Source organism: Phoenix dactylifera, chromosome 11, assembly GCF_009389715.1.
Source record: "Phoenix dactylifera cultivar Barhee BC4 chromosome 11, palm_55x_up_171113_PBpolish2nd_filt_p, whole genome shotgun sequence".
Lineage (NCBI taxonomy): Eukaryota > Viridiplantae > Streptophyta > Magnoliopsida > Arecales > Arecaceae > Phoenix > Phoenix dactylifera.
In genome coordinates, this window is record NC_052402.1 from 14,128,144 (window position 1) to 14,153,091 (window position 24,948).

Consider the following 24,948-nt stretch of genomic DNA (forward strand, 5'->3'; position numbering starts at 1 on the left):
TCAGACATCTTCATTGCCTTTTGAGACTCCCTAGCACAGCACCAGCCATCAATAAAGGTGCTATAAGACAACATTTGGCTAGACATCAGCCTTTGTTTCCATCACCATAAGAATCCTTTGCACTTCTTTAACCCTTATGCTGCCCAACCCATGAATCATAATAAAGCAAACAATGGAAGAGGCTAAGGCCCAATAGATTGTAATAGCAGCCCGGAAAGGCATCTCAAAGGCAGAGGGATCGAGCCAGGAAATACATTTCTAGGATTATAAAGCTATCCAAAGTTTTTATAATGAATTAATTATTAGTGAAAATATGAAAGTTATTTATCGATTCAATACCAAAGGTATTAAGAATTCTTTATATAAAGGGCGGGCATTTTAGATGTTTTGCCGGGGAAGACCAAAATTAAATCAATTCGCCTTTATGAGTCCTGCAGTCGTATCTCTTCTCTCTAAAAAATGAGTATCAGTGTGCGTTTTATTTTGTAATATATTTTATGCAGAGCCTGTTTGGCACCACTTTTTTATTTTTATTTTTTAAAAATAGAATTACATTTGATGCTATTGTTTTTTTTTTTTAAGTTATTTTCATTGTGTTTAAAAAAAATTAAAATAAAAAATTCTTGCTTTCACTATTTTTTTTAAATAAGAAACTCATTTTTGTACCACTACAACTATCATCAACACCACTTCTATACTACTACTGCTGCTGTCACCATCATTTCTACCACCACTATACACAGCAATATCAACACCATCATCTCCATCATCACTATATCTACCACATTGCCGTCTCTACTATAGCCTCTGCGACAACATCATCATCATTATTATCGCTACTATTATGTTGTTGGTAGTTCCACTATAGTTATTGTAGTTGTCATTACTCTTATGCAGCCACTATATTACTAATACTTCTTGCTTTACTACAAATGCCACCACTACCATCTCCGTCTTCTTTATTTTCGCCACCATCACTACTGGCTCGACTATTATCATTATATTTATATTTTAAAAATAATTTATTATACCTGATGTATAAATATTTTTAATTTTTTAGAAATAAAAATAAAATATTCAAAATTATATTTTTATTAATATGAAAATAAAAAGTGATGCCAAATGAAAATTTTCAATATATTTTTTCTAGTTTTATTTTCGATTTGTTTATTTTAATTCTGGATTCGGCTTCCATGGATCATCCGTCGACATATATTGCACTAGATTGTTGCTGGTACAAATATCAAGGGCTGAGACTTGGCTGGGTTAAAATGAACGGAAATTGATCCGTCGCAAGAACGGCCCATCCATCCGTCTCCGGTCCAATTCGTCCAATTTCCCGAAACAACCAGAAGCGGTCCATCTTCTCACGCGCTTCGTGCGTGATGTTTGGCCCGGCGCGTTAGTTTTTCCAAAGCGGAGAACCGAGAAGTGTTGGGAGCAAGGGTTTTTGCTCAGAGAAACGCCAAGAACCGTCGAGACCACGCGGGCTTCGCCGACCCGAGAACAAAAGGACAATTTTGGGCATCTCCGCTCGAAGAACGAACGCCATTCTCGGAATCTCTCTCTTTTTCTCCAGCCATGCACGCCCCGGTCCTCGTTCTCAGTAAGCCTCTCTCAATCCTCAAACCTCTCTCTCTCGATGGATCCTTTCTCGCTTATCTGCTTCGAGTTTGGCCTGCTAAAGCTAGGGTTTTTGATATTATGCTTCTTGAGAGATCGAGTAGTGGTGTTTAGGTTTGGATGATCAGGAAGACTGGTGTCTAGGTTTTCGTGCACCAGGGTGTTCGAACCTCTCCGATCTGCTGCATAAAAATGACTTTCTTCTTTGGGTTTAGAATGAGTATAATAAGGTTTTTGAACTTGATTCTATATTCTTTGTCTTGATTTCCTGGGAAAGATTTGGATGCACCGATGATGATAGGAGTTTGCGCGTGCAAAACTCTGATTGGCCACGCAAAAAATTTCTTCTCTTCGTTGGAAATGAGAAAAACAAGATTTTTTTGTTATATTTTATGGTCATATTTTTCTGAAAGATTTGTGTAAGTGGTTGATGATAGATGCTGACTAACAACCCTCATGAATTCTAATTACCAGGAAGAATTAATCACCAATTGTATTCAACAACCATAAAATCTAAACAAAAAGCTAAGCCTGCAAGGTTTGCAGGGTAGAAATGAGAGAATCATCTCACATGGCTTAGCGATGATAGAGCAATCCAACGAAATTTCCATGTAGTATGCTTATGTTTGGTTTCTTTCCCTTTCTAATTGCAAATAAATCTTATTACTTGAATAAGTTGCACAAAGAAATAATATGAAAAATACTGAACTTGGATTTCTTTGCTAGCCATGCATGACATCTGTGTTGTCATATTGGGTGTAATGTTCTGTTGCTACTTAATGGGTGTCTATTTTGTAAATGTCTTAGTGTTAGCTTAAGCTGCCACCAAGTTACGGTTTTAACCCATTCTTTTTGTTTCTAAAATTGTTGGGTGCTGTTCTTGTCAAGTTGTTTGAAAGCCTCTAGTTTCCTTTATTGTATTGTGTCTCTGATAATTACTGCTAACTCTGTTGAGCAGAAGATTCTTTAAAACGGGAATCTGGAAGTAAGGTGCACCATGCCAACATCCAAGCTTCTAAGGTGAGCATGTTTTGCTCCTTCTGTTTTTTGTTGTCAGGGGAGAGGTCAATATTTTTCATTACCTTATTGTAGGATGCTTAGATGCTTGACTTTGGCATTGCATCTGGGCATGGAGAAGTGTGCAATTAATGATTTGTGTATTCCAATGTTGATTTTTTAGTTTGCAGTCCAAGATCGATTGGTTTTTCTGATTACTTGTTACATTTTTCCTTTCCATAGATGGTGAACAAAGTTGGCCTTTATTCCATTGACTAATATGTGCTTCATGCCTTCTCTACAATGTTGTATGACTTTTATTTTTAACTTTCAGAAACAATAAATCATTTTGTTTTCATTATGATGTTTCTATAAATGCTTTTCATATGATGATATCGTTTTTTTCTACTCTTTAGTTGATTTTTTTTTTAAATTTTTCTAAAGCAAAATATAGACCGGGACAAACATAAGCAGCTGGGTTTTAATTTAAGACATCTATAAATTAAGTTAATGTACTTATTTAAATTTTACATATAAATATAATGTCATCTTGGGTTGTCTACTAACTAATGACCAAGTAAAATTTGTTATTATTCACCTCTCTCTTATTATAGCACTGCTCTCTTATTTCTGTCTTATTGTAGCATTTGTGAAAAGAAGATTTCAGTTTCTTATCATAGTTAAACCTATATGCCATCTTTCTTTCCCTGAACAAGGGTGTATATATGGAGGTGAAGGAGACTTCTGTATGCACACAACTAACCATCCTTTTGCTCCATTTATAAGACCTATTATCATCTTTCCATTGTCATAACCACCCATCAGTACTGTGCGTGCTTTCTTTAAGTTCTACCCTTTCTTCCATTTTCTGATCTTCTTTCTCCATTTTCAAAAACCTATCACCTAGGCTTTTAGGTGGTTTGGCCAGTCATCTAGGAAACACTATGCATTGGGGTGTCCCTACTGCTCGAGAACTGCCTGGCTGCCATGACAACTATGTTGGTGATTTCATGAGTTATATAGAATTAGGTTTCTTGGGGTCATTTTTGCTTAATAATATCATATGTAGGTATTTCTAAAATATCACTTCTTAAGGGTGTTACAACAACAATCTCTGAGGCTTTTGGGTTGTCTTAGAAACAGGTACATGAATTAAATTTGTGTTCCTTATAAATTTTATGATGAAAGTGTTCTTGGGATTTTGAAAAGTATCCTCTTTCTATTGCTCTTGTTTTCTGCCTCTTCTTTGTTTATTGTTCCCTTTTTTTTCTCTAGTTTTTCCTCTTCTCCAACATTACCCAGACACTTCAGATCAGCAAATCGTGATATCATTACAATTATTAACTGTTGACACTTATATTTTCAGGCCTGACATAATATGAAGAAAATGTTTTATGAACTCAACAAATAGCAAGGAAATTGGTCCAATAAATTATTCATTATGTATACACACCTGCACATAGAAATATCTAATATAATATGGATATGACCCTATATCCAATTTTTTGAAAGATAATGCCACTCTTGTTTTTTTCTTTTTCTTCCCCTTCTTTTCTCTTCATTTTCTCCTTTCGTTTACTCTCACTCATTAATCCTTTGTGTTTCTGTTTCTCTTTTGATCCTTTGTTAGGTTCAGCCACATTCTCTAGTAGGGATTTGTCAAAAAAACCTTCAAGAAAGCTAACTAGCACCACTAATAAAATGAAAGCAATAAATAGAAATGCCTAATTAGAAGCATAAAATACCAAGAAGGGTCTCATCATTCTTTCTTTCCTGTAGCCTCTTTATCCCCTGAAGCATTTTGATTCAGCTATTCTCGGTACATTAGCTTTATTACTATACAAATGGGTAGAACGATGAAAAAATCCTACTTATATATGTATGTATGCGTGAATGTATGTTCATATGTATGGACATAATTCTAAAGTGAACACAATACCTTTAGAAATTTAAATTGATGCATGCAAGGAGGGATCATATGATATGGCTGGTCAGAGGCTTCACAACCAGACACGTGGTTCCAACACTAATTTGAAATGTGAACTGAGCAAAGCATATGAGTAGAGTTCATTTAGTAAGGCCCAGTGTAACTTTGTGAGAAGTCAGCTAGGTTGAAAGAAATACATGAATATTTTAATAAAGTCGATGAGCATGATTTGGACTGCTTGCTATCCAGATATTATGGTTTTTTTAAGAGATTGGTAATTAGACAAAGCTGGCGTTTGGATAAGATCTTTTGGTAATGGAAGTGGTGTATAATTATACAGTGGGTGCTATATAGTTTATGTGTGAACCTATATTAGTTGGCTAATAAGCAATTAAAATGATATTTCACTATTTGAAGACATCATCATCACCTTTTTAATGTTACTGTTTTTGGAATTTGGTGCATCAAACTTGTAACAATTTGTCTTTTGCTTGTAATCGTTTTATGATATTTGATTGGAGAACTATTTTTCTAAATTTAAATTTGAATTGTCTTTCTTGTGATCTCTTTCTCAAGATGTATCGTTCGATTAACTTGGTGCATTTTACTACACAGGCTGTTGCTGACATAATCCGTACTACGTTGGGTCCTCGATCAATGTTGAAGATGCTGCTTGATGCTGGAGGAGGTGCATTACGGATGCTTGACATTTTGATTTTGTATATTTGTGATATAGAATTGTCTTTCAAGTGAAAGTATCTATGATGAATGTACTTGTGTATTCGAAGATCTTGTTGGTTTTTTGTTTCTTTTCTTGCAAATGTCATTCTTTGGTGCACTAAGATACCTTGACTAGCATGGGTTATGCACTAGGTCAGATCAACATTCCAAGAGTTGTCACACTTTTTCATGCTTTAGAATTTTTTTATTCTTTCTTTTGATGTTCTTTACATTTCTAACCTCACTCTCTTTTTTCTTCAACTTGTTTTGGTTGGTACCAGGAATTGTTGTTACTAATGATGGAAATGCTATCCTACGCGAGTTGGATCTTGCCCATCCAGCTGCTAAGGTAACTTATGCCTCTTATCCTTGTCCGTTACCATTCTAGTTTGTCATTTGCATATGCTTATTGGCCTTCCGTTGATAGCTAGTGTGCCATGGGTCTACTGTCATACATTGCTTCTCACAACTCATGCTTTTTTATCTGTGCAAGATCTTTTACTCTAGGTTCTTTTGTTTTACTTAAAGAATACCCAGTTGTTCTTACTGTGTTCTTTGCAAGTTGACAGTCAATGATCGAACTAAGCCGCACGCAAGATGAAGAAGTGGGAGATGGCACAACATCTGTCATTGTTCTTGGTATGTTCCGTGCATATCGTTTATATCTCCTCAGTGAAGTGCTGAGATGACATTTACCTTGCACTAGCAGTGCACTAGCTTAATTACTAGATTATTTGGATTTAGTGGAGAACTATTATAGTCAATGTTTCATAGATTTTTTAGTCAATATAGGAAAAATTGCTATCTGGATTATCTGATGCTTTCTGCTTTACAGGATTGGATAGGAAGTATATGCTTGGCATTTACATATATATCTTCTTTTTTTTGTGTGTGTAAATTTATCTCTTATTTTTTGATCTGTGATGATAAGAATGCATTTTTTAAATCTAGAGAAAATATGTTACTGATTGTTTGAGAGTGAATTTTTTGAAGCTGGTGAGATGCTTCATGTTGCGGAAGCTTTCATTGAAAAAAAGTATCATCCCACAGTTATCTGTCGAGGTAATTTCTGTACATCCGATCGGACCTTTTTCATAATCTGTACCTTCAAATTCTTGCTTGTAACACTGTTTAATATCCCCTCACAGCATATAATAAAGCTCTAGAGGATGCAATTGCTGTTCTGGACAAAATTGCGATGCCTATTGACGTGAATGACCGTAAGTTCTACACAAGTATTATATCTCAGTAGTGTGCAGTTGGTGTTTTGATACCTTGGAGCTCATGACAATATGATGACCTATGCGAGCTTCTTCTTCTTCTTCTTCTAACTTTGTTTCTTTATCTTCTGTCCATTTCATTTCCAATGGTAGGTGCCACGATGCTGGGTCTGGTCAAAAGTTGTATAGGTACAAAATTTACAGGACAATTTGGGGACCTAATTGCTGTAAGTATTTTCTTCATAAGTACAAGTTTTCACTTTTCCTTCTAAAGATGTCTTCACATGCTTTATATGGACAACAAGCATGGGCAATCAACACTTCTAATCCATCTTCTTTGCTGTTTCATGATGCATCTGTGTAGGCTTTGTGGGGAAGCATTCATTTTCTATCTTACTAATAAGTTTCTAGTAATTTCTGTAATTTGAGTATGTTATATCTTCATTAGACCTAATGATTTAAACTTGCAATACAAAATACTAAATGCTGCAGTTCTCAAAAAATATTTAATGCTTTTGTTGTCTTTGTCATCTGTTTCACACCCTAACTTTGGACCTCTATATTGCCCATTACCTCTTCTCTTTCTTTCTTTCTTTGGTGAAGGTTTCAGTTGTGTTAGTTTTTTGTTCAGATTATTTCGCATTTTTGAATAACATATGGATGCACATACATAAAAGTATTTACAAACATACTCCAATTATAAGGACTCTTTAAGATAATTCATGAGTCATATTCAAGCTGACTTGTTTGTTTACAGTCCTTAGTGGATTCAAAAAACCCTTCTGTAACATGTAAAAGGCACTAAGTTCCAGAAAAAATTGCTCCCATGGACCACAAATTTTGTCTTCTTTTCACCCAGCTGTTTCTTAAGCCTGTAAACAATCGATACCTGTATGTTTTCACACTGAAGATGGATAATGGTCTTCTTTGATTCATAGCTATTACCCTACTTATAAGTTTTAATCTCAAAACAATTTGTTGTTGGTCCTTGCACTAGTATCAGTCAAAAGAAAGTTTCTATGATAACAGTGCGTATATAGGATATATATATCTGCTTGCTTCTCTATTTGCATTGTGTGGCATAAAGGACTTTGTATGAAGAGCTGGTCTCTTTCTACAGGTATTTATCCATCCAGGGACACCAACTGGTGTTTATAGGTAGCAAAGATAATGCAGAATTTTTCATATTTTTATAAGTGCACAAATTGTACTTTATAAAATTTGATGTTGGCTATATTGCATTAACAACTGGATGATTTGAGTTTCTGAAAAACTGTTGAATGTGATTCTTATTGCTTTCTCTTTGATTTCTCCATTATTATTTTCCCTGAGTGATATATGATTTTTTTAAACCCTTTTGAGATTGATGTGTAATAGTCTTGCATCTTTTCATATCTAGGATCTTGCCATTGATGCTACCACAACAGTTGGTGTGGACCTTGGCCAAGGTTTGCGTGAGGTGGACATCAAGAAGTATATAAAAGTTGAGAAGGTTCCTGGCGGCCAGTTGGAGGACTCTAAGGTTCTTAAAGGAGTTATGATTAACAAAGATGTTGTTGCCCCTGGAAAAATGAGAAGAAAGATATTGAACCCGCGTATCATTCTCCTTGACTGCCCCCTTGAGTATAAGAAAGGAGAAAATCAAACTAATGCTGAGTTGGTAAAAGAAGAAGATTGGTACGAACTTTTATGTTTTTTTTCTGTTATCTATTTATAACAAACAAGCTAGTGCATCCATATGCATACTTTTGTAGAAGTTGCAAACGGCAAGGAGCATTTTTTGACTGTCTTTGGTACAAATATTTTTTTCCTTTTTGCTACTTATTTACTTAATTGGGAAATAAACTGAGTCTACAAATGATTTATCTTGGGAATCCAGCTGTCACAAACTCTAATTATGAAGACAAGTTTATCATTACACTATTTATTTTGGAAGGGAAATGTTATAAATATTGGAAGAACCAATAGTAATGTTGTCACTGACACTATTTGGTGAATAAAAATGCTCCAATAAGTTGCTTGAATGGGTTCTGAAGGTCTAAGAAGCTCTTTGGTGAGCTTCAATCTTTTCAAACAGCAGAAATGTAGTTTCTTGAACTCAAAAGGCATAGATAATTAATTAATTGGAGCAATAATAGACATTTCTGCGGCAATATGCTTGGCACAAACTCAAGGAAGTGTCTGGAAGATGAAGGAATTTCAAGACAACACTCCTTTCTGGAACACAATAAGTAGCATAAGAAGTTCCAGTTGAACTTTTTCTAGATCTGGATAAAAAATTATGTATGGATAAAAAATTATGTTATATTAACATGTAATTGCTGTTACAGTGATGTGTTAACATCAACTGATAGCTTCATAATTTTAACTAACTTACCCAATATTATTTGGAATAAAGTGCATTTAAGCTTTCTGGAGATGTATCTAAACAATTTTGCTTTCAAGTTATTAACTCAATCAAAGTAGTCAAGTCCATTCTAGTAACACTAATCTGTAGGTTCACTTAGGGACTCACGTAGACTTGAGTAGGTGTAGTTGGATTTGATTGAAACTGTTCAACTAAAACTATATCTATAGAAGTGTCAAATGTATTTGTTCAGTCATGATCAGCTAAACCTTTTGCTAGAACTATAATTTTTGCTCTCTTTGAGATAATTAAAGGCTAAATCAGCTGATACTTTAATGTCCGAGTTGTTCGCAAAATGTTTGAATAAATTGTAAAGATAACTTGGTGTAAATTATTCAATAATTTATCAGTATCTTTTTTAAAAAGAATCTGGACTTTCTACTTGCCACCTTGATGGGTTCACTTTTTTATATTTTGTAGGTAATCTATGTAAAAGGTTCTTAATCAGTACGCATTTGAGTCTTGTCCACTAATAGTTTAACATTTCTTATGAAGCCAAAGACATTGAATAAGCTGTCATATTATCAAAAACATCCTTTATTGATATCTGAGCATCTTATAAGAAATTGGTTTCCAGAACTAATCTGTAGTTCTCTGCTTAATATTTGGTACTAACAAGTGTCTTTTTGTCAGGGAAGTTTTGCTGAAGATGGAGGAGGAATATATAGAGAATCTCTGTATGCAGATACTGAAGTTCAAACCTGACTTGGTTATAACGGAAAAAGGGCTTAGCGATCTCGCATGCCATTATTTAAGCAAGGCTGGAGTCAGTGCTATCCGGAGATTGAGAAAGACAGACAGCAATAGGATTGCTAAGGCTTGTGGAGCAGTAATTGTAAATAGGCCAGAGGAACTTCAAGAATCTGATGTTGGAACGGGAGCTGGGCTATTTGAGGTCAAGAAATTTGGCGATGAGTTTTTTGCATTTATTGTGGACTGCAGAGATCCAAAAGCATGTACTGTTCTTTTAAGAGGTGCGAGTAAGGATCTTTTAAATGAGGTCGAAAGAAACTTGCAGGTATGATTTTGTGCTAGCACATGTTCATCTAAACTATGGACTTGATGTGCCTATGGCTGACTTTTCTCTTATAGGATGCCATGTCAGTAGCACGGAACATATTGAAAAACCCCAAGCTTCTTCCTGGAGGTGGTGCCACAGAGTTAACGGTATCTGCAGCATTGAAACAGAAGAGTTCATCGGTTGAAGGTATTGAAAAGGTAAGCTTTCTTGCTTATTAGTTGATACATTATCCTAGGTTGAGCTTCAATGAGTGTGGTTATGTGTATGTACTTGTGGTCCTTAGTGCAACAATGTGCTTCACATTTGTCTAATTGTGTAACAGTGGCCCTATGAAGCTGCTGCTGTAGCTTTTGAGGCTATCCCACGAACCTTGGCTCAAAATTGTGGGGTGAACGTTATTCGGACAATGACTGCTCTCCATGGAAAGGTAAAGGCGAAACCTAATCGTTTTTTTATTTTATATTGCATTTGCTTAGGGTTCGTTTGATTGGGATATGTTAGATTACCCTGGGAATCATTTATCTAGAAAAATGATCGCGAGGGAAAATAAATTTTACTATATTTGGTCGGTAGAAAAATTACTATTAAAAATAGTATCGAAGAAAGATTATCAATATATTAATATAATTAATAATAATTATATATGTTTGGTTAAAGGTAATGTTACATGGGAATATTGCCAAATTTCCAATAATACCATTGAATAAACAATTCAAGTAATAACATTTTTTTTCTCAGTCCATTTATGGCCTACTTACATAAACGTTGTCAATATTAACTATTTCGAATATTGAAATATATTTACATGAGTTAATAAATATTTTTAAATTAATTATACATATATTAAAAAATATATTTCTTATTATATTAGTATGTTTTGATATATAAATAAATATATTAATTATCAATAAATCCTATATTAGATTTATTGATAATTAATAAATATTTATTAATTATTTATTAATAATTAATATTTATTAATAAATATATCAATATACTAAATATATTATTATTTCTAAATATTATTAATCAATATATGAATATATTTATAATATATTAATATAATTAATAATAATTATATATGTTTGGTTAAAGGTAATGTTACATGGGAATATTGCCAAATTTCCAATAATACCATTGAATAAACAATTTAAGTAATAACAATTTTTTTTCTCAGTCCATTTGTTAGCCATTTATGGCCTACTTACATAAACGTTGTCAATATTAACTATTTCGAATATTGAAATATATTTACATGAGTTAATAAATATTAAATTAATTATACATATATTAAAAAATATATTTCTTATTATATTAGTATGTTTTGATATATAAATAAATATATTAATTATCAATAAATCCTATATTAGATTTATTGATAATTAATAAATATTTATTAATTATTTATTAATAATTAATATTTATTATGAATATATTTATAATATATTAATATAATTAATAATAATTATATAATATAATTATTACAATATTAATATAATATAAGTGAGGGCATTTTTGTTAAAAAATGATATTTTTAGATTATTTCTACTTGGTAATCCAACATGAAAAAACAAATACAACCCTTTTGGTGGTATTTGTTTTACCTTCTCTCTTAAGAAAATAGATATGCGGCTCGTCGTTTATTTTACTCTCTCTCGTCCACTTTTCGTACCATACATGGTAATCCAACATGGTATTTATTTTTTCATGCTGGATTACCCCCAACCAAATAGGCCCTTAGTAAAAGTAGTTACGAGTTGTAGATTGGACATAATTAGTCAAACTGTAAAAGACCACGCTCAAACAGTGCCACACACAAGATGTCTGAACCACACCATAATGTGCAGGAACTGCACTAAGCTGTGCCAATAGGATCAGCTTTCCAATCTAATCACTAGTCTATCCGTCTGATTCTATCCCATGTGCGGCACACCACACTTCCTGATTTTTTTTTTCATCGAGCAAGACACTACTACAAGCAAAAATCCTATTTAAGATTGGATGCATTGTGACTCCATCGTGCGATGCTCACTCAGTGTACAGAAGTATGTGAGGCCTGCAGGTAAGCGGGCAGGCATAGTTGTAGGTGGTTCTATATCACAAAACCTCAGCAGACTGCTGTTACTTGAATGCATCACCCACTCTCCTGCAAGGAGAGATGCTACTATGGGATGATTATGCTAGTTTTTGATAGGTGGTGCTCCTAATTACTACTTTTATGTTTCTATGCTGCAGCATGCTAACGAGGAAAATGCATGGGTTGGCATTGATGGAAACACAGGTGCCATTGTTGATATGAGAGAGAGAAAGGTACGGGCTTCAAAACTTCCCCTCCGACTCTTCCCCAGCTTTTCACCTCCCTCTCAAACCTATTTTTTCTTTTTCAGATATGGGACTCTTACAATGTTAAGGCACAAACATTTAAGACAGCTATTGAGGCTGCTTGCATGCTTCTGAGGATTGATGATATTGTGAGTGGGATAAAGAAAAAGCAGGCTCCTGGAGCTGGCCCAACCCCATCGAGACCAAAGGTGGAGGAAGAAGGAGATGCGGACAATGAGCAGATGCTTCCAGATTAGAATTTTGAAAGGTGTTTGTTTATTTGCTTGCTGGAGTGTTTGAATACCTGGGTGTGCATGCTCGTTCTCTTGTCAGCAAGTTTTATCAGGGAATGGACGGACTATTAGGTCAGGTGCCATTTTGTTGACAAATTTTGTTTTCTTAGGTCATTTTTCACTCCTTGAAGACTACCAGGACTAGTTTTATTCTGTCCTTGGTGCACGTTTTGTAATCTGAGAACCGATGACGGTTCATGTATGGTTTGTTCACCGCAGATGGTTTACCACCTCATATATTGTAGACCCAGAAGGAATATGTTAAGATGTTAATGGGTAGCATATCAACATGGTGTTCCTCGTTTTAAGTTTTGACCTGACCTTGCGCAGAATGAAAAATAAAAAATGATTTAAGGACTGCCATCGATTGAGTTTTAATTGATCAAGCGTCTTGGTTTTAGCAGTGCTCTTCTGACCGGATGAAACATTGTGGTTTCTGGCAGGTATGTATCAGCCAGCAATCAAGTTGAAATCATATGGTTTATGGAAGCCTTAGTATATAGCATGATTGTGTTCTGGTCTACGCACCCTGAATTGTGTTCGGACTGCATTTAGGGCTTGCTATTAATCCAGTAAATAGTGTTGTGCTCCATCCAGAGAACATTAGAGAGGTTCGCCAGAAAGCTCATGGATGATACGGGCAAAATTGATGGTAAGGATGCGAAGCTCAAAAGAGGTGGTACCATCTAAGATTGATAGGTAAAAGGTTTCGGTACCATCCTGGGAAGCTCTACGTAAAAATTAAGTTATGGTTGGAAAGGATGAAAATTAACTATAAAATCTCACTGAGATCGTATGCGGCAGTAAACAATGATTCACGTGTCTGGGCTCAGTTTTATGCATTTCCAGCAGCTAGATTGAATTGAGAGTTGGGAAGGATGGGGCGGTGAAAGTATCAGGAAGCCTTTGTGGTTGACTTAATAGTGATTACATATCTGCCACCACCATATCCACCATCTTTGTCCTGTAAGATTTCAAATGCAGCAATTTCTGTTCATTAATACCAGTAAATCATACATAAGAAAAGCATGAAAAAAGAGTCATAAGAAAAAATAGAAAGAAATCATCTGAAAGATGACTTTAGCTATTTGCAAATATGATTTTTAAACTGGAAGCATTATACATTATATCAATAGCCAATATAAATTGACTCAGCTCCTACATAAAATTCATTATCATCAATCCACATCCAATAGATATTAAATAATAAAATTGGCATCCTCTTATCAGCATGGTAGCAAGAATTAGATGACATGGAGTAGGAGAACAAAGACAAAAAAAAAAAAAAAAACTTTCCTTAAATCAAGCAGGTGCAGGAAACATAGGAAAAACAAATGGAAAAAAAAAGGGTGCAATTCTGCATATGAATAAGCAAGCCAGTGTTCCAGAGAACAGAGAACAGAGCTTGCTTTAAGATTTTGTTCTTTTCAAAGTCTCGCATCCATCAGCTTCATGAATCTCTAATCCTTCTTCTAGACCATTCAAGAAGAAATACTCGAGTCAAGGATTACTTCGCTCATTAAAGATAGTAATGTGCATTAAAACATTTTTATTCTCCATAAAATTATTTTCAGTGGATGAAGAGAATCTTCAATGAATCCTGTCCTTTTCCAATAACAATATTATGAAGATAAAACAAAATCTTTTACTAAAGTTAATAAACTCTTGCTAGCACCTTGGTCCTAATAATCAAATCAAAATCCACTTATTCTACATCTTGTATAGAAATGATTTATATAAATTATCTCAAAAGAATATATCACCAATGCTTGAGGTGAAAAATGTAATCTTCCCAACAGGGAGCAATTTGAAAAGTATATGTTGTCATCACTTATCACAAATAATTAGCATAAAATTGGCCTTTCCTCCTTTAAAAACATGATTTTTTTAAAAGATTTTCTTGTAATCTCTATATAGAATAGCGATAAACTTATACTTTATCCTAAATTTAACTAAAGGAATCAAAGTATCCATTTTGCTAATAACATTTTCGAGAACATTATGATCAAAGCCAACATAACATATAAATTAGTCAAGAAAATAAATATCAACCTAATCCAATTATATGTACCAATAAGGAAAGTTTTGAGTAAAACTATAGACCTCACAATGGGATAAAAAATCGACCACATTGTTCTCCAGTTCAGGGTCGAGTGGTTCTCCTAACAAAACAAATGAGTGAAGAATCCAGTAGCACTTCAGCAAAAAAAAGGAAAAAGAATCCAGTAGCATAGCCAAGGTCGGCTGCACTCAAGAAATCAACCCACATTGGACAATAAAAAAACTCCAGCTATAAATGGAATTTAAATGAGAACATGGATATCAAAAAGGATTTGTTTAGGAAAGAGAGTACCAATGAAATCCGATCTTACTCAGCATCTAGCACGTGAAAGCTCGGTCCAAGTTGCTCGAGTCCTCTTGTGAGAAATTCAACATGCTTATCACGTCATAGCTCTGACCTTCAAAACAAACCCCTAATCTGATTTATTTTAAAATGCCAAGATCAAAATTTTGGCTTGTTAAGAGTTTGATTTACAATTTAGCATATTGAGATAAAAGAAATAATATTATGAAAGAAATAAAAGAACCAATTTGAAGTATGTGTACTCAAACATTTTTAAGTCAAGGATTCACCATTTCACCCTTCAATCTTCATCTAATATTAAAAACCAATACAAAAAAAAAAGAGAAAAAAATAGGGTTTACTTCTGATTTAGGATGTTATCATCTAGAACGATGCAACCAGCAATCCAGCATAATCTATCTTCTAGTAGATGGAGGATATGTTGTCCTCGTTTTACTCATTTGGGTTAAAGTCTGAACCTCTCTATAACATTCGACTGCCTTGAGTTCAACAAGATTGTTTTGTTGCTATAAGGAGCAGGATTACTAACATAACCGGGCTTTTAAATACTAAAAAACTCAACTTTCTTGGTTGTTTAGAATTTCAAAAAAAAAATTGTCTTCTACTCTCATGGACTTTAGGGTTGGTTAAAGAGACCATAAAAATGATTCCGGTTCCCGAAGGAGATGGCCATGGTAATCGGCCACCACAGAGGCAGTGTTGTTTAGCTTGGCAAAACAACAAACGATTTGAAGGCGCTAAGAAGGAGCAAAAATTATGATTATTACGATGATAAGGAGAACTTGCATGAGCGATTGAGCGTGGGGGGGAGACGCCATTGAGAACGCGGTAGATCTCGGCTACCTTCTCCTCCACCTCGAGCTGCTCCGGCTGCGTGAAGGTGAGCCTCGGTTGCTGGTCGAGATTGATAATGGGAGAAGCAGAAGAAGAGGACCGAGAGAAGGAAGGGGAGGACTCCGTTGCTACGGACTCTAGTGGCAAGCGCGCTTCTTTGCTTTGCTTAGCTTTTCCTTCTGTTTTTCCTTCGCTTTCTTTCTTGCTCGGGACCGCGCGGGTTTATACATGGAACCAAGAAAGGAACCGTCCGCCATCTGGATAAGCGCTTTTCACCAGTCCAGAAAACCAGAGGTTGAAAAAAGCAGCGACTCGGCCGGTTGGACGGTTGGACCGTGGTCGAACCGTGTGGTTGAACGGTTCAAGCGTTTTTTTTTTTTAAAAAAAAAAAAAAATCGGGTTTGAACGAGATCCGGCCAGGGAGCCTCTAATTCCAATGCCCATGTCAATACCCAAGAAATCTCTCTCTCTCTCTCTCTCTCATGCATGTTCTGAGAAACCTTTGTGCTAGCTAAACCATAAACCATACATGCTGACTTCAAAATTGGATAAATTAAACTACGTTCTAAATGACATGGCAATCTTGGATTTATGAATTTGCTAAGTTTCTAGAACACATGGAGAACCGCCAGCTTCATGTTTGCTTCGTTCCTTCAAATCATGAGTATTCTTGATTGTATCATGGTGGTGTTTGGATCTCTATTGCCCATGAACTTGCATCTGCATAACCATAACTAGGTATGCTTAGACAAACTTTTAGATTAGGACGGAAGGCGAGATTGTATGTATGATCAAGGAAAATTTACTGGCAGGAGGTGATCAAGTCAGCAATGCATGAGGCAGCGCGTACAGGTTTGGCAATACCAGCTAGCTGCAAATACTCTACTGGTATCAAAAGTTCTTAATGCTAGTTGAGTCCCTGGTTATCCACTAGTTGAATGACCCGCAACAATAATAGTCAAGGCTTTGCCAAATTGACCATGCCGCCATGAGTAGGACTTTCAACATAATTGACATATTCAACATATACTTGTAACGGTTTAGAAGATGATTACTGTATCTCAAACACATGCTATCTATTGAATTTTGATTGTCTTCATTCTTTAACTTTGTCATGGGGCATTTCTAGATCTCTAATTTGCTTGCAGTAAATTTTGAACTTGTGAAAGCCTTTATCTTCATTATCTCTATATGATCATGCTTATGTGTTTTTGTTCTTGTAACTTCTACTCATAGTCGCACGTAAGATGAATGAATTGAAATCCTATCATGCTCCAGTATGTGTAACATATTGCACACAATGAAATATAGGTGGATATCTTACCAACATTCATGAATTAAGCTGAGATTAACATGAATGAATTAGACTACAAACAAATACAAGTTGACAAAAAATAACAAAAGTAAAACTGATACGTAAATGGCCTGATTAATTCGATTAAGTATTAGCTGAGCCAAATTGACTGAAATCAATAAACTATCAAGGCTCATTATGAACCTCAAACGCAATTGACCATCAGTTAATGGTGAACATGGGTTTCTTTAGTTTAAATGGGTAAAATTGTAAATAAACCCAAGACCAACCTTAATTGAACTTGAATAACCTAAAAAGTGTTAGGTTTAAACATTAGTCAACACTTCGAATCAAATCCAAATTCTACAATTCATGAATCAATTGACACAGGAAAATTCCTTATAATCCTTCCATCCATCTTGAAGGTCATCTATCAAAATTAGCAACTTGTTTTTCAAATCATAAAGAGCTAAATTACCTAAATATTAATAAGTTGAGTAAACAGAACTCAAAACGCTATTATTACCAGAAGACACTCTCTCACACTTATTTAACATTAGACTCGGAAGCATAAATTAATATATCCTGGATCATCTTGGTCATTTAATATTATCATCCCTGCAGCTTGTAAGTTTGTTCTTTGTATATCATTTATATATTCATCAAGGCGAACCATTATTCTGTGTATGTCAACTCTTTATAAGTTCACTAGGACTCCTTAATGGAGCTACGCTGTTTGAGTTGTTGCTACCCCCTTCCTTCGTCCTCCTCACGAATTTTGACATGCCCTTTATCGTTTTATATGGCCCTCGCGGGCTACCTGAGGATGTTCTTGTATGGTGCTTGAATCCATGAAGCATACTCTATATAATATGAGACAAGGCTTGCTGGTTAGCGTGAATTTTAAGGTACGTACCATTACTTTATGAGTAGAGGTGATAAGTCATAGTCATGTCAAATTGCTTTGAGGTAACATGGGCTGTCATTCTCCTATGCAACATCAATACTTGATCAAGTCTTGGCCACCTCAACTTCTGCGAAGATACGGATAAAAACTAGAAGCTGCATCCACGCTTCTTCCAGCAGCAGACCATAATTATCTCTATCGAACTGTTCTTACTTTACCCATAGTTATGCTGGTTTCTTGCGATCAAGTACTCCATTATCTGCTATTACTTCAAATATCCATTTGTGTACTCATTATTCGACAATTTAGCAATCATGACCACCAGAGTGATTTCTCTCCACTCCAGTCTTCAACTAAAGTCCGGAAAAAAGCATGGGGAGCCTCTGTACTCTTGTCCTTTGTGGTGAGCCTAGTATATGACCCACCTTGCATTCAAATACCCTTCAAGAAAGCAAGTTTCGACATCTAAGGAATGTCTTTCTTTCCCATCAGGCATGGCATCTTGAAAGAACTTCCTTATCTCTTTCTTTACCCTCTTGACTCCTCACAAAGATCAGCTTTATATGAGCCAAAGGGAAGGAGCTAATATGCTCTTCAACTAATACCAACCAGTGCAGTTAAATACTTGAATGAGTGATGAACTTGCGTGCTACCTATGGGTATATCTTTCAATGTCCGAGTTAGCACATGTTCTCCCAATAATTAGAGAGAGAGAGAGAGAGAGATGATACCCCATGTACATTCCATACTTATCCTGCCTTCCACTCTGGCCTTTTTTTTTTCCTTTGCATGCTTCTCGCTCTATGTTCTCCGATGAAATTATTAGGATGACGATGACCTTTTCGGGCATTAGAGACTGTTTCCTTTTTAACGTTCATAATGATCACCTGTTAGCGTGGGTCGGTACGCATGCTGTCACAGTGTGTCCACCGAGCCATGAGGAGTACTCGATGTTTCACCAACTGTTCCAAGACAACGCATGCAGCATGTGGAATTGGTCCTACTGCCCTATTCTCTTAATGCATGACACTTAATATTGTAGAATATCAGCCTTTTTTGCGTCAAAGCAGGTAAATATTCTTGTCTGAACGTAGCAGCTGGGTAAAGTTTCGCAATCCAATTCCTAAATAAGTTGCTAAAAGAATGCAAGATACTCATAACTTACCCATGGTTGGTTAATGTCAGGATAGTTTGAGAATCTTAAGATTGCCCACATCGCTGCAGGAATTATCCCACATGCTTTAACTTTCAATCGGGCATGTTTGGATAAAGCTCTTGCATGGGGATAAAGGGTTAGTATGTCATGACTTTTGCCTAGTGTATAGATCCATGACTACATTTTATTCGCTTGCTGGAATCCAAGACATAAAAGAAAGGTATGGAAAGCAAAAGAAACAGAGAAAAAAGTGCTTAGTTCAAAGACAAAGTGCTAAAGCTGAGTTAAAGATAGCTGGTTTAAATATGATGAATGAGACTAGACTAGCAAAGCCTGTGATATTGTCAGCAAGAGTTTATATACATCAAAAGAGCCTATAATCAATCAAGAACATGCATGCTATTCCCATGCATGAATGTTTTGAAAAAACATCAATGACGAGGCAAAACTACTTTTGCTTTGAGGTCGGCAGCGATGGTGGAGGCTTTCATTACATTAGAATGGACGGGGATCATATCCCAGGGGAGCCATTCGGTTGCATTTCCATTTTTGCGTGTGTGTGTGTGTGTGAAAAAAACAGATGCAAAGTAAGTTCTTTCCGATAGACTCGGATTTGAATGAAATATTGGAATGAGGAGTTAGTTTGATCTCCCCAGTCTCTGTGTTCAGATTCAGAGAAGGAGGGAGCCAGCTATATGCACCTGGATTGCCTGAAAAGGTGGGAGCACCTGGTCTGTCTGAAAGGCCTGTCATGAATTCGGTGCCCACCAAACTATTTTCTTTTTCGTATCCACCTTTGTACTGTCCAATTCAGTGCTCGCCCTTCAAACCAGGAGTTTATAGGTCTCCCTTCCTACAGATACTATTCGCAACATCATTTGTGGGCCTCTCTTTGAAAGTTGCATTCAATATTGCGGTGCTTTCCTAGCAATATCTAATTCATCCACCCAACTGACCCCTAAACTCGCCCGTCGGGGTGGCTACCAGGTCAGGTCACTTTTTAAGTTGCATTTAAGCCCTAAGTGGGTCTTATTTGCTTGAAATACTACACTAGACCCATTCCAACGAAGTTCTTGGCATCAGGTACCAACTTGGTTTAATTTGGGCCGAGCATGGCTTGGAGCTAATCGCATGCAATGGTGCACGATTAGTTGTTTCAATTGCTAGACTTAGACCCCTGCTAAATTAACACTATTCCTCCACGGACCACCAGCCCCCTGTTTCGAGGACAAGGCGTGTCCCCATCCTCAAGATGTTTTCTCATCTCTCATATCATCATGGACCCATACTTTGTCATTAGATTCAGATAATGATCTTTGGGATGGGCTCACCTTCACCTTAATTAAAATCCTTTCCCAGAACAATGACATTCTACCAACCACTGAGCCAGCTCTCAGCGGACAACAACATTTACTCACTGAACAATGTGAGAGATCCACGAGAAAATGGTAAAGTGACTTCAAACAGGTTGACAGATCCATGAAAGGACGTAAAGTCATAACCTCGCATGACGGGCCATTAATTCCATAAGCTGAAAGTTTCGTTAGAAGAGTGGAGAGCCATGCATGATGGCGATCTTGGAATTTGCATGTTGTCATAATAGCATTTCCAACGTAAAATTTTTGACTAGGAATCAAATGTGTGACCAAACACTAGGCCAAAATTCTTCAATTGAGAGAGAAAAGAAAAGAAAGTACTTCATATTACAATTCAATTCTGCGTGCAGAGAGATCTCCACCGCCGGCAATCCCCATCCCCTGTCTCCTTCCAACTCAATTAAAAGTCACGATCGTTGATAAAAATAATTCTGAATTCTTACCAAAAGAAAAACTTCTCTCCTGCCCTTTCACCCTAAATTATGCAAGCTCGAAGCCCTCAACTTAATTATACGTGCAAGTAATAAATCCGACAACCTTTGTATGACACAACATGCGAAAGATATGATCTCACTAAACAAACCACAGCCTTCAAGACCGGGACACATGTTTAGTGAGACGTGACTAAATGTCGTTTAATGCTTCACCTAAGCGTTGAAATATTACTGTATCATAAATAGATTAAGGTCTTACAAGACTCCTGTCCGGTATTAGAGCACGTCAAGGATAATAACGAATAAGAAGTCACAAACCTTTTCATAACCAACGGCTAAGAAACTACTATTTTGGGCGGGATTTACATTTAAAACCAACAGCGCCCCAATTTCCAACTCACTCCGCTCGACTCAACATCCAAAGAATCGAAGTCCCCCTTATTCTCTTTCGCTACCTAATCGGGGACCCACCCGGACAGCGTGGGATCAATCAGCGACCGTCCATGTCATGTCCCCCTGGAAGATCCAGTGGCACACCTCTATCTTCCCTGGCCCGGGGCCCAGTGCCACAAACGCCCCATGTGCAGGACTCCAATCAGACGTGTCCACGTGACAGATGGCAACGCCGTGATTGATCTTCTCCTTGGTTTTGACGGCCAGGATCTCCGCCTGGTATACCCTCACCTTCGGCACCGAGTGGCAGTAGTACACTAGATACGGGAACAGGCTCTGGTGGCACGACACCGATTTGGTAACGCTGCCGCCGTTCACCCCCTTCACCTCTCCTATGAGAATGCTTCCTTTGGACCCATTGGTGTTCTCGGTGCTCCGCACCACAACGTTGTTCCCGAGAACGCTCACCGCGAAGTCGATCACGTCCTCCGCCGACGTCGCGCACCGCTTCGTCTCGCCGCGGCTCGGCGGCCGCTCGCACTCCGCCACCGTGTCCGCCGCCGCCTTCCCCAGCGCCGTGTCCGCCGGCATATTGAACACCCGTTGGACCTCGGCGGCGGAGAACGGGATTCGCCCGGCGATCGACCGAGGGAGGAACGACCTCGCCGGCATCCTGTCACTGATGTCCGGCATCGGCATCACCGTACCCTTTTTGAGTTCGCTTTCACGGAAGAACTTCCCCGGCTCCACCACCCACCGGCTCGTCGGCCTCCGCCGAGCCTTCAACGCCGCTGCGGCGGAGGATGGGAACGTGGAGGAGTTGCGGTAGCCGTTGAAGCCGATGATCCCGGTCTTGGCGTAGGCCTTGAAGGTGGTGTTATCGCCGTAGTAGGATCCGAACGTGATCGTGAAGTTGATGGACCCCTGGCCGTAGCCTTTGAAGGAGTCGGTGCCTTGGTTGAAGGAGTTGCCGTAGTTCTTAAAATCGGCGGCGCCGGCGTTGTCCTCTTTGGCGTAGGAGGTGAAGCTGTCGTCGCCGACATTGGCTTGGTCGCGGTAGTTGGAGAATTTCTCCGATGCAGCGTTGCCGGCGGCGCCGTACGACCGGAAATTGTTCTCCGGCACGTTGCCATTTTGGCCGTAGTTGGTGAAGGTATCGTTGGCGCCATTGCCGTCCTCGCCGTAGTTGTTGAAATCGGAGTTCATGACATTGGAGTTGCTGCCGTAGCTGGTGAAGGAGAGGGGGATGCCGTTGCCGTGCTTGCCGTAGCCGGCGAAGGACTGGCCGCCGGAGTTCGTGTCGTCGGAGTAGCTAGAGAACTTCTGGACGCGGCCGTTGGCGTCGGCCTCGTAGTTGGTGAACTTTAAGTCAGGGACATTGCCTTCGTGGGCGTAGGAGGAGAAGTCGCCTGCGCCACCAGTGGCGGCGGTGGCGTAGCTGGTGAAATTCGCGGTGTCGATGTTTCCGTCGGGCTGGTAGAGGGCGAAGGAGTCGTCGTGGCCGACGGAGTCGCGGCTGTAGCGGCGGAAGGTGTCGATGGGGGAGTTCTCGGAGGCCGAATAGTTCTTGAAGGAGTCGGCGCCGCCGGCGCGGTCGGCGCCGTAGTTGGAGAAGTTGGAGTTGGAGTAACCGGCGAAGGCGGAATCGGAGGGGTGGGAAGCGTTGGACGAGGAGAGGGAGGGGGAGCAGAGGAGGCGGGCGGCGGCGCAGAGGTCAGGGAGGCGGGGGGAGAGAGCGGCTCCGCCGCCGGAGGCGGCGAGGGAGGAGAAGGAGGCGGTGTCAAGGGCGGAGAGGGGGGAGAGTTTGGAAACGAGGAAGGCCGGGAGGGGGCGACCGTTGGGGACTTTGCGGTTCCAGTACCGGATGAGCGCGGCTTTGGCGGTGAACGGATTCGGGGTGGCGGTTTTGGCGGACGTGGAGTTGTCTGCCTTCGCCACGAGGGAGAATGTAAGGAGGAAGAGGACGAGGAAGAGGAAGAGGAAGAGGAAGCGGGGAGGAGTGGCCATTGGAGAGTGAAGGATGGAATGCGTTCGGTGAGCGCTATTGGTGGTGTGTTGCGAAATGAGTAGAGGCGGGGAGAATTAATAGATTCGCGGAATAGAGCGGCCTCTTCGATCCTTGTGCTTTGGTGCGTTTTAGTCCGTTTAATCTCGGTTTGAATATATTATTAAGACTTTTCAGTTATGATTATGATGTTTGGTTGTGATTTGGAGTAATTTGTTTGGAATATGATTATGTTAATATAGTATTAGTGAGTCTATGTTTTTTTTTTGGTTTTTTGTGCGGATATTTTTCTAAATGTTCAAAGTTCATGAATATTCTTCTAAAATTAATATTTATAGCCATATTCTTATAAGAAAATATTTTTGCATGACCATCCGGGCATAATGGATCGTGGACACCGTTAGAATTATGAAATTACCTTTTGATCGCTGGGCCTCCTCTTCTGCTTCCTATTGCTGTTTCCGCAATCTCCTACCAACATCCTTTCACTTTGTTAGAAAATGAAAAACTTTTGTTCCCCTTCAACGTCATGATGGTTTTGCTGTGTCCCAATTCAACACGAATACCAAATAATATGATATAAGGGGAAGTGTTTTCTGATATCACCTGCAACACCTTTTTTATTGCAAACTGTGCAAGCATGGACCTTGCATGATGCTGAAGATGCGTGGCGTCAAGCATTTTCCTAAACAACAGAAGGGCTTCTTCCCCATAACTATTCTGAATGTAGCATGTCGATATAGTTGTTCAAGAGAACATATCCTTATTCCTCATCAGCCCACACACTCTGTGGGCTTTAGAGATACGATAGTAATTTCATAATTTTAATTAATTTTTACTTAATAAATATGATTTTGGCTAACGATATTCGTAGAATCATTATGTTAAGGGCATTCATGTAAGAATACTGTTTTATGAGTGTATGAATATAAATATCAATTTTAGGAAGGTATTAACACAAATTTGAATATTTAAGAGGATATTCATATTAAAAAAAAGGTACAAAGCCGGTCAATGTTTCAAGGGAGGGTAATTATTAACAAAATGGATTTTAAGGATTATTACCAAAACAAAAAATAGATTTTAAGGGTAGAGGATAATTTTCTAGCATGGATGTTTACTCATTTTAAGGTGGAATTGTCCAAATAGGTCCACATGTCTTCCTCATGGATCTCTATTGCTCTTTTTACATGGTGGTCTGTGAGCTGATTAGGCAGTGCTGACGAGTGGAGATGGAATCCGCTACTCGCTGCTATTTAGCAGATGCTTTACTTCGCTATCCCTAAGGAGCCATAATCGAAACCCACTTATAAGAAAATATACATGCGAACGATGATATCCTTTTTATTGCCGAGGAATGTTTGGAAGATCTTTAAGATGGCGTTTGATAACCTAAATGTGATTAGCATAGTGATCTTAGATCACTGGTGATCCTTATTTTGGGGTAATCTGATTCTCGATGATCCAAGATCACCGTATTTAGTATGCTATTTTTCAATGATTAAAGATTCTTGAGTATTCATGTGTTAACTTTTTAGTATTTCATGAAAATCCAAAATCACTGACTATATAATACCAAAACTATCCATAATATATTTTACAAAAATATATTTATTCATCATATAAAATATATTATAATAAATTATTAAATAGTT

The 24,948-nt window shown here is 37.9% G+C and overlaps 2 protein-coding genes and 1 long non-coding RNA gene across 5 annotated transcripts; 1 reads left to right on the forward strand and 2 right to left on the reverse strand.

The window, feature by feature from the left end:
- Positions 1-1,435: 1,435 nt before the first annotated feature.
- Positions 1,436-12,842, forward strand: LOC103715123 (T-complex protein 1 subunit gamma-like). Its single transcript, XM_008802654.4, has 14 exons — positions 1,436-1,606; positions 2,582-2,643; positions 5,162-5,234; positions 5,548-5,615; positions 5,836-5,905; positions 6,260-6,328; positions 6,415-6,486; positions 6,640-6,713; positions 7,886-8,163; positions 9,527-9,911; positions 9,986-10,111; positions 10,237-10,341; positions 12,150-12,224; positions 12,302-12,842. Exons 1-14 carry the CDS (start codon positions 1,582-1,584, stop codon positions 12,491-12,493), a joined length of 1,674 nt encoding a protein of 557 aa, XP_008800876.1. The 5' UTR covers positions 1,436-1,581; the 3' UTR covers positions 12,494-12,842.
- LOC120112405 lies at positions 12,698-16,059 on the reverse strand. 3 transcript variants are annotated; one of them, XR_005513999.1, is made up of 2 exons: positions 15,662-16,059; positions 12,698-15,003 (listed from the first exon to the last, which is right to left on the reverse strand). It is a non-coding gene; the product is annotated as an uncharacterized LOC120112405 (long non-coding RNA). The 3 variants fall into 3 exon arrangements; XR_005513998.1 differs by having other exon boundaries at positions 12,698-15,008; XR_005514000.1 differs by having other exon boundaries at positions 12,698-14,988; positions 15,662-16,058.
- A 5,050-nt stretch (positions 16,060-21,109) lies between these two features.
- On the reverse strand, positions 21,110-23,378 carry LOC103715124 (BURP domain-containing protein 12-like). The gene has a single exon (XM_008802655.3). It carries the CDS (start codon positions 23,293-23,295, stop codon positions 21,382-21,384), a length of 1,914 nt encoding a protein of 637 aa, XP_008800877.1. The 5' UTR covers positions 23,296-23,378; the 3' UTR covers positions 21,110-21,381.
- Positions 23,379-24,948: the final 1,570 nt, after the last annotated feature.

What these genes read in the sequence shown, in the direction of transcription:
- LOC103715123 (XM_008802654.4), top strand. Translation starts at nt 1,582, where the DNA reads ATGCACGCCCCGGTCCTCGTTCTCA. An exon ending in CCAACATCCAAGCTTCTAAG is followed by an intron (nt 2,644 to 5,161) that starts GTGAGCATGTTT and finishes TTTACTACACAG; the next exon opens with GCTGTTGCTGACATAATCCG. An exon ending in TTGCCCATCCAGCTGCTAAG is followed by an intron (nt 5,616 to 5,835) that starts GTAACTTATGCC and finishes GCAAGTTGACAG; the next exon opens with TCAATGATCGAACTAAGCCG.
- LOC103715124 (XM_008802655.3), bottom strand. Translation starts at nt 23,295, where the DNA reads ATGGCCACTCCTCCCCGCTTCCTCTTCCTCTTCCTCTTCCTCGTCCTC.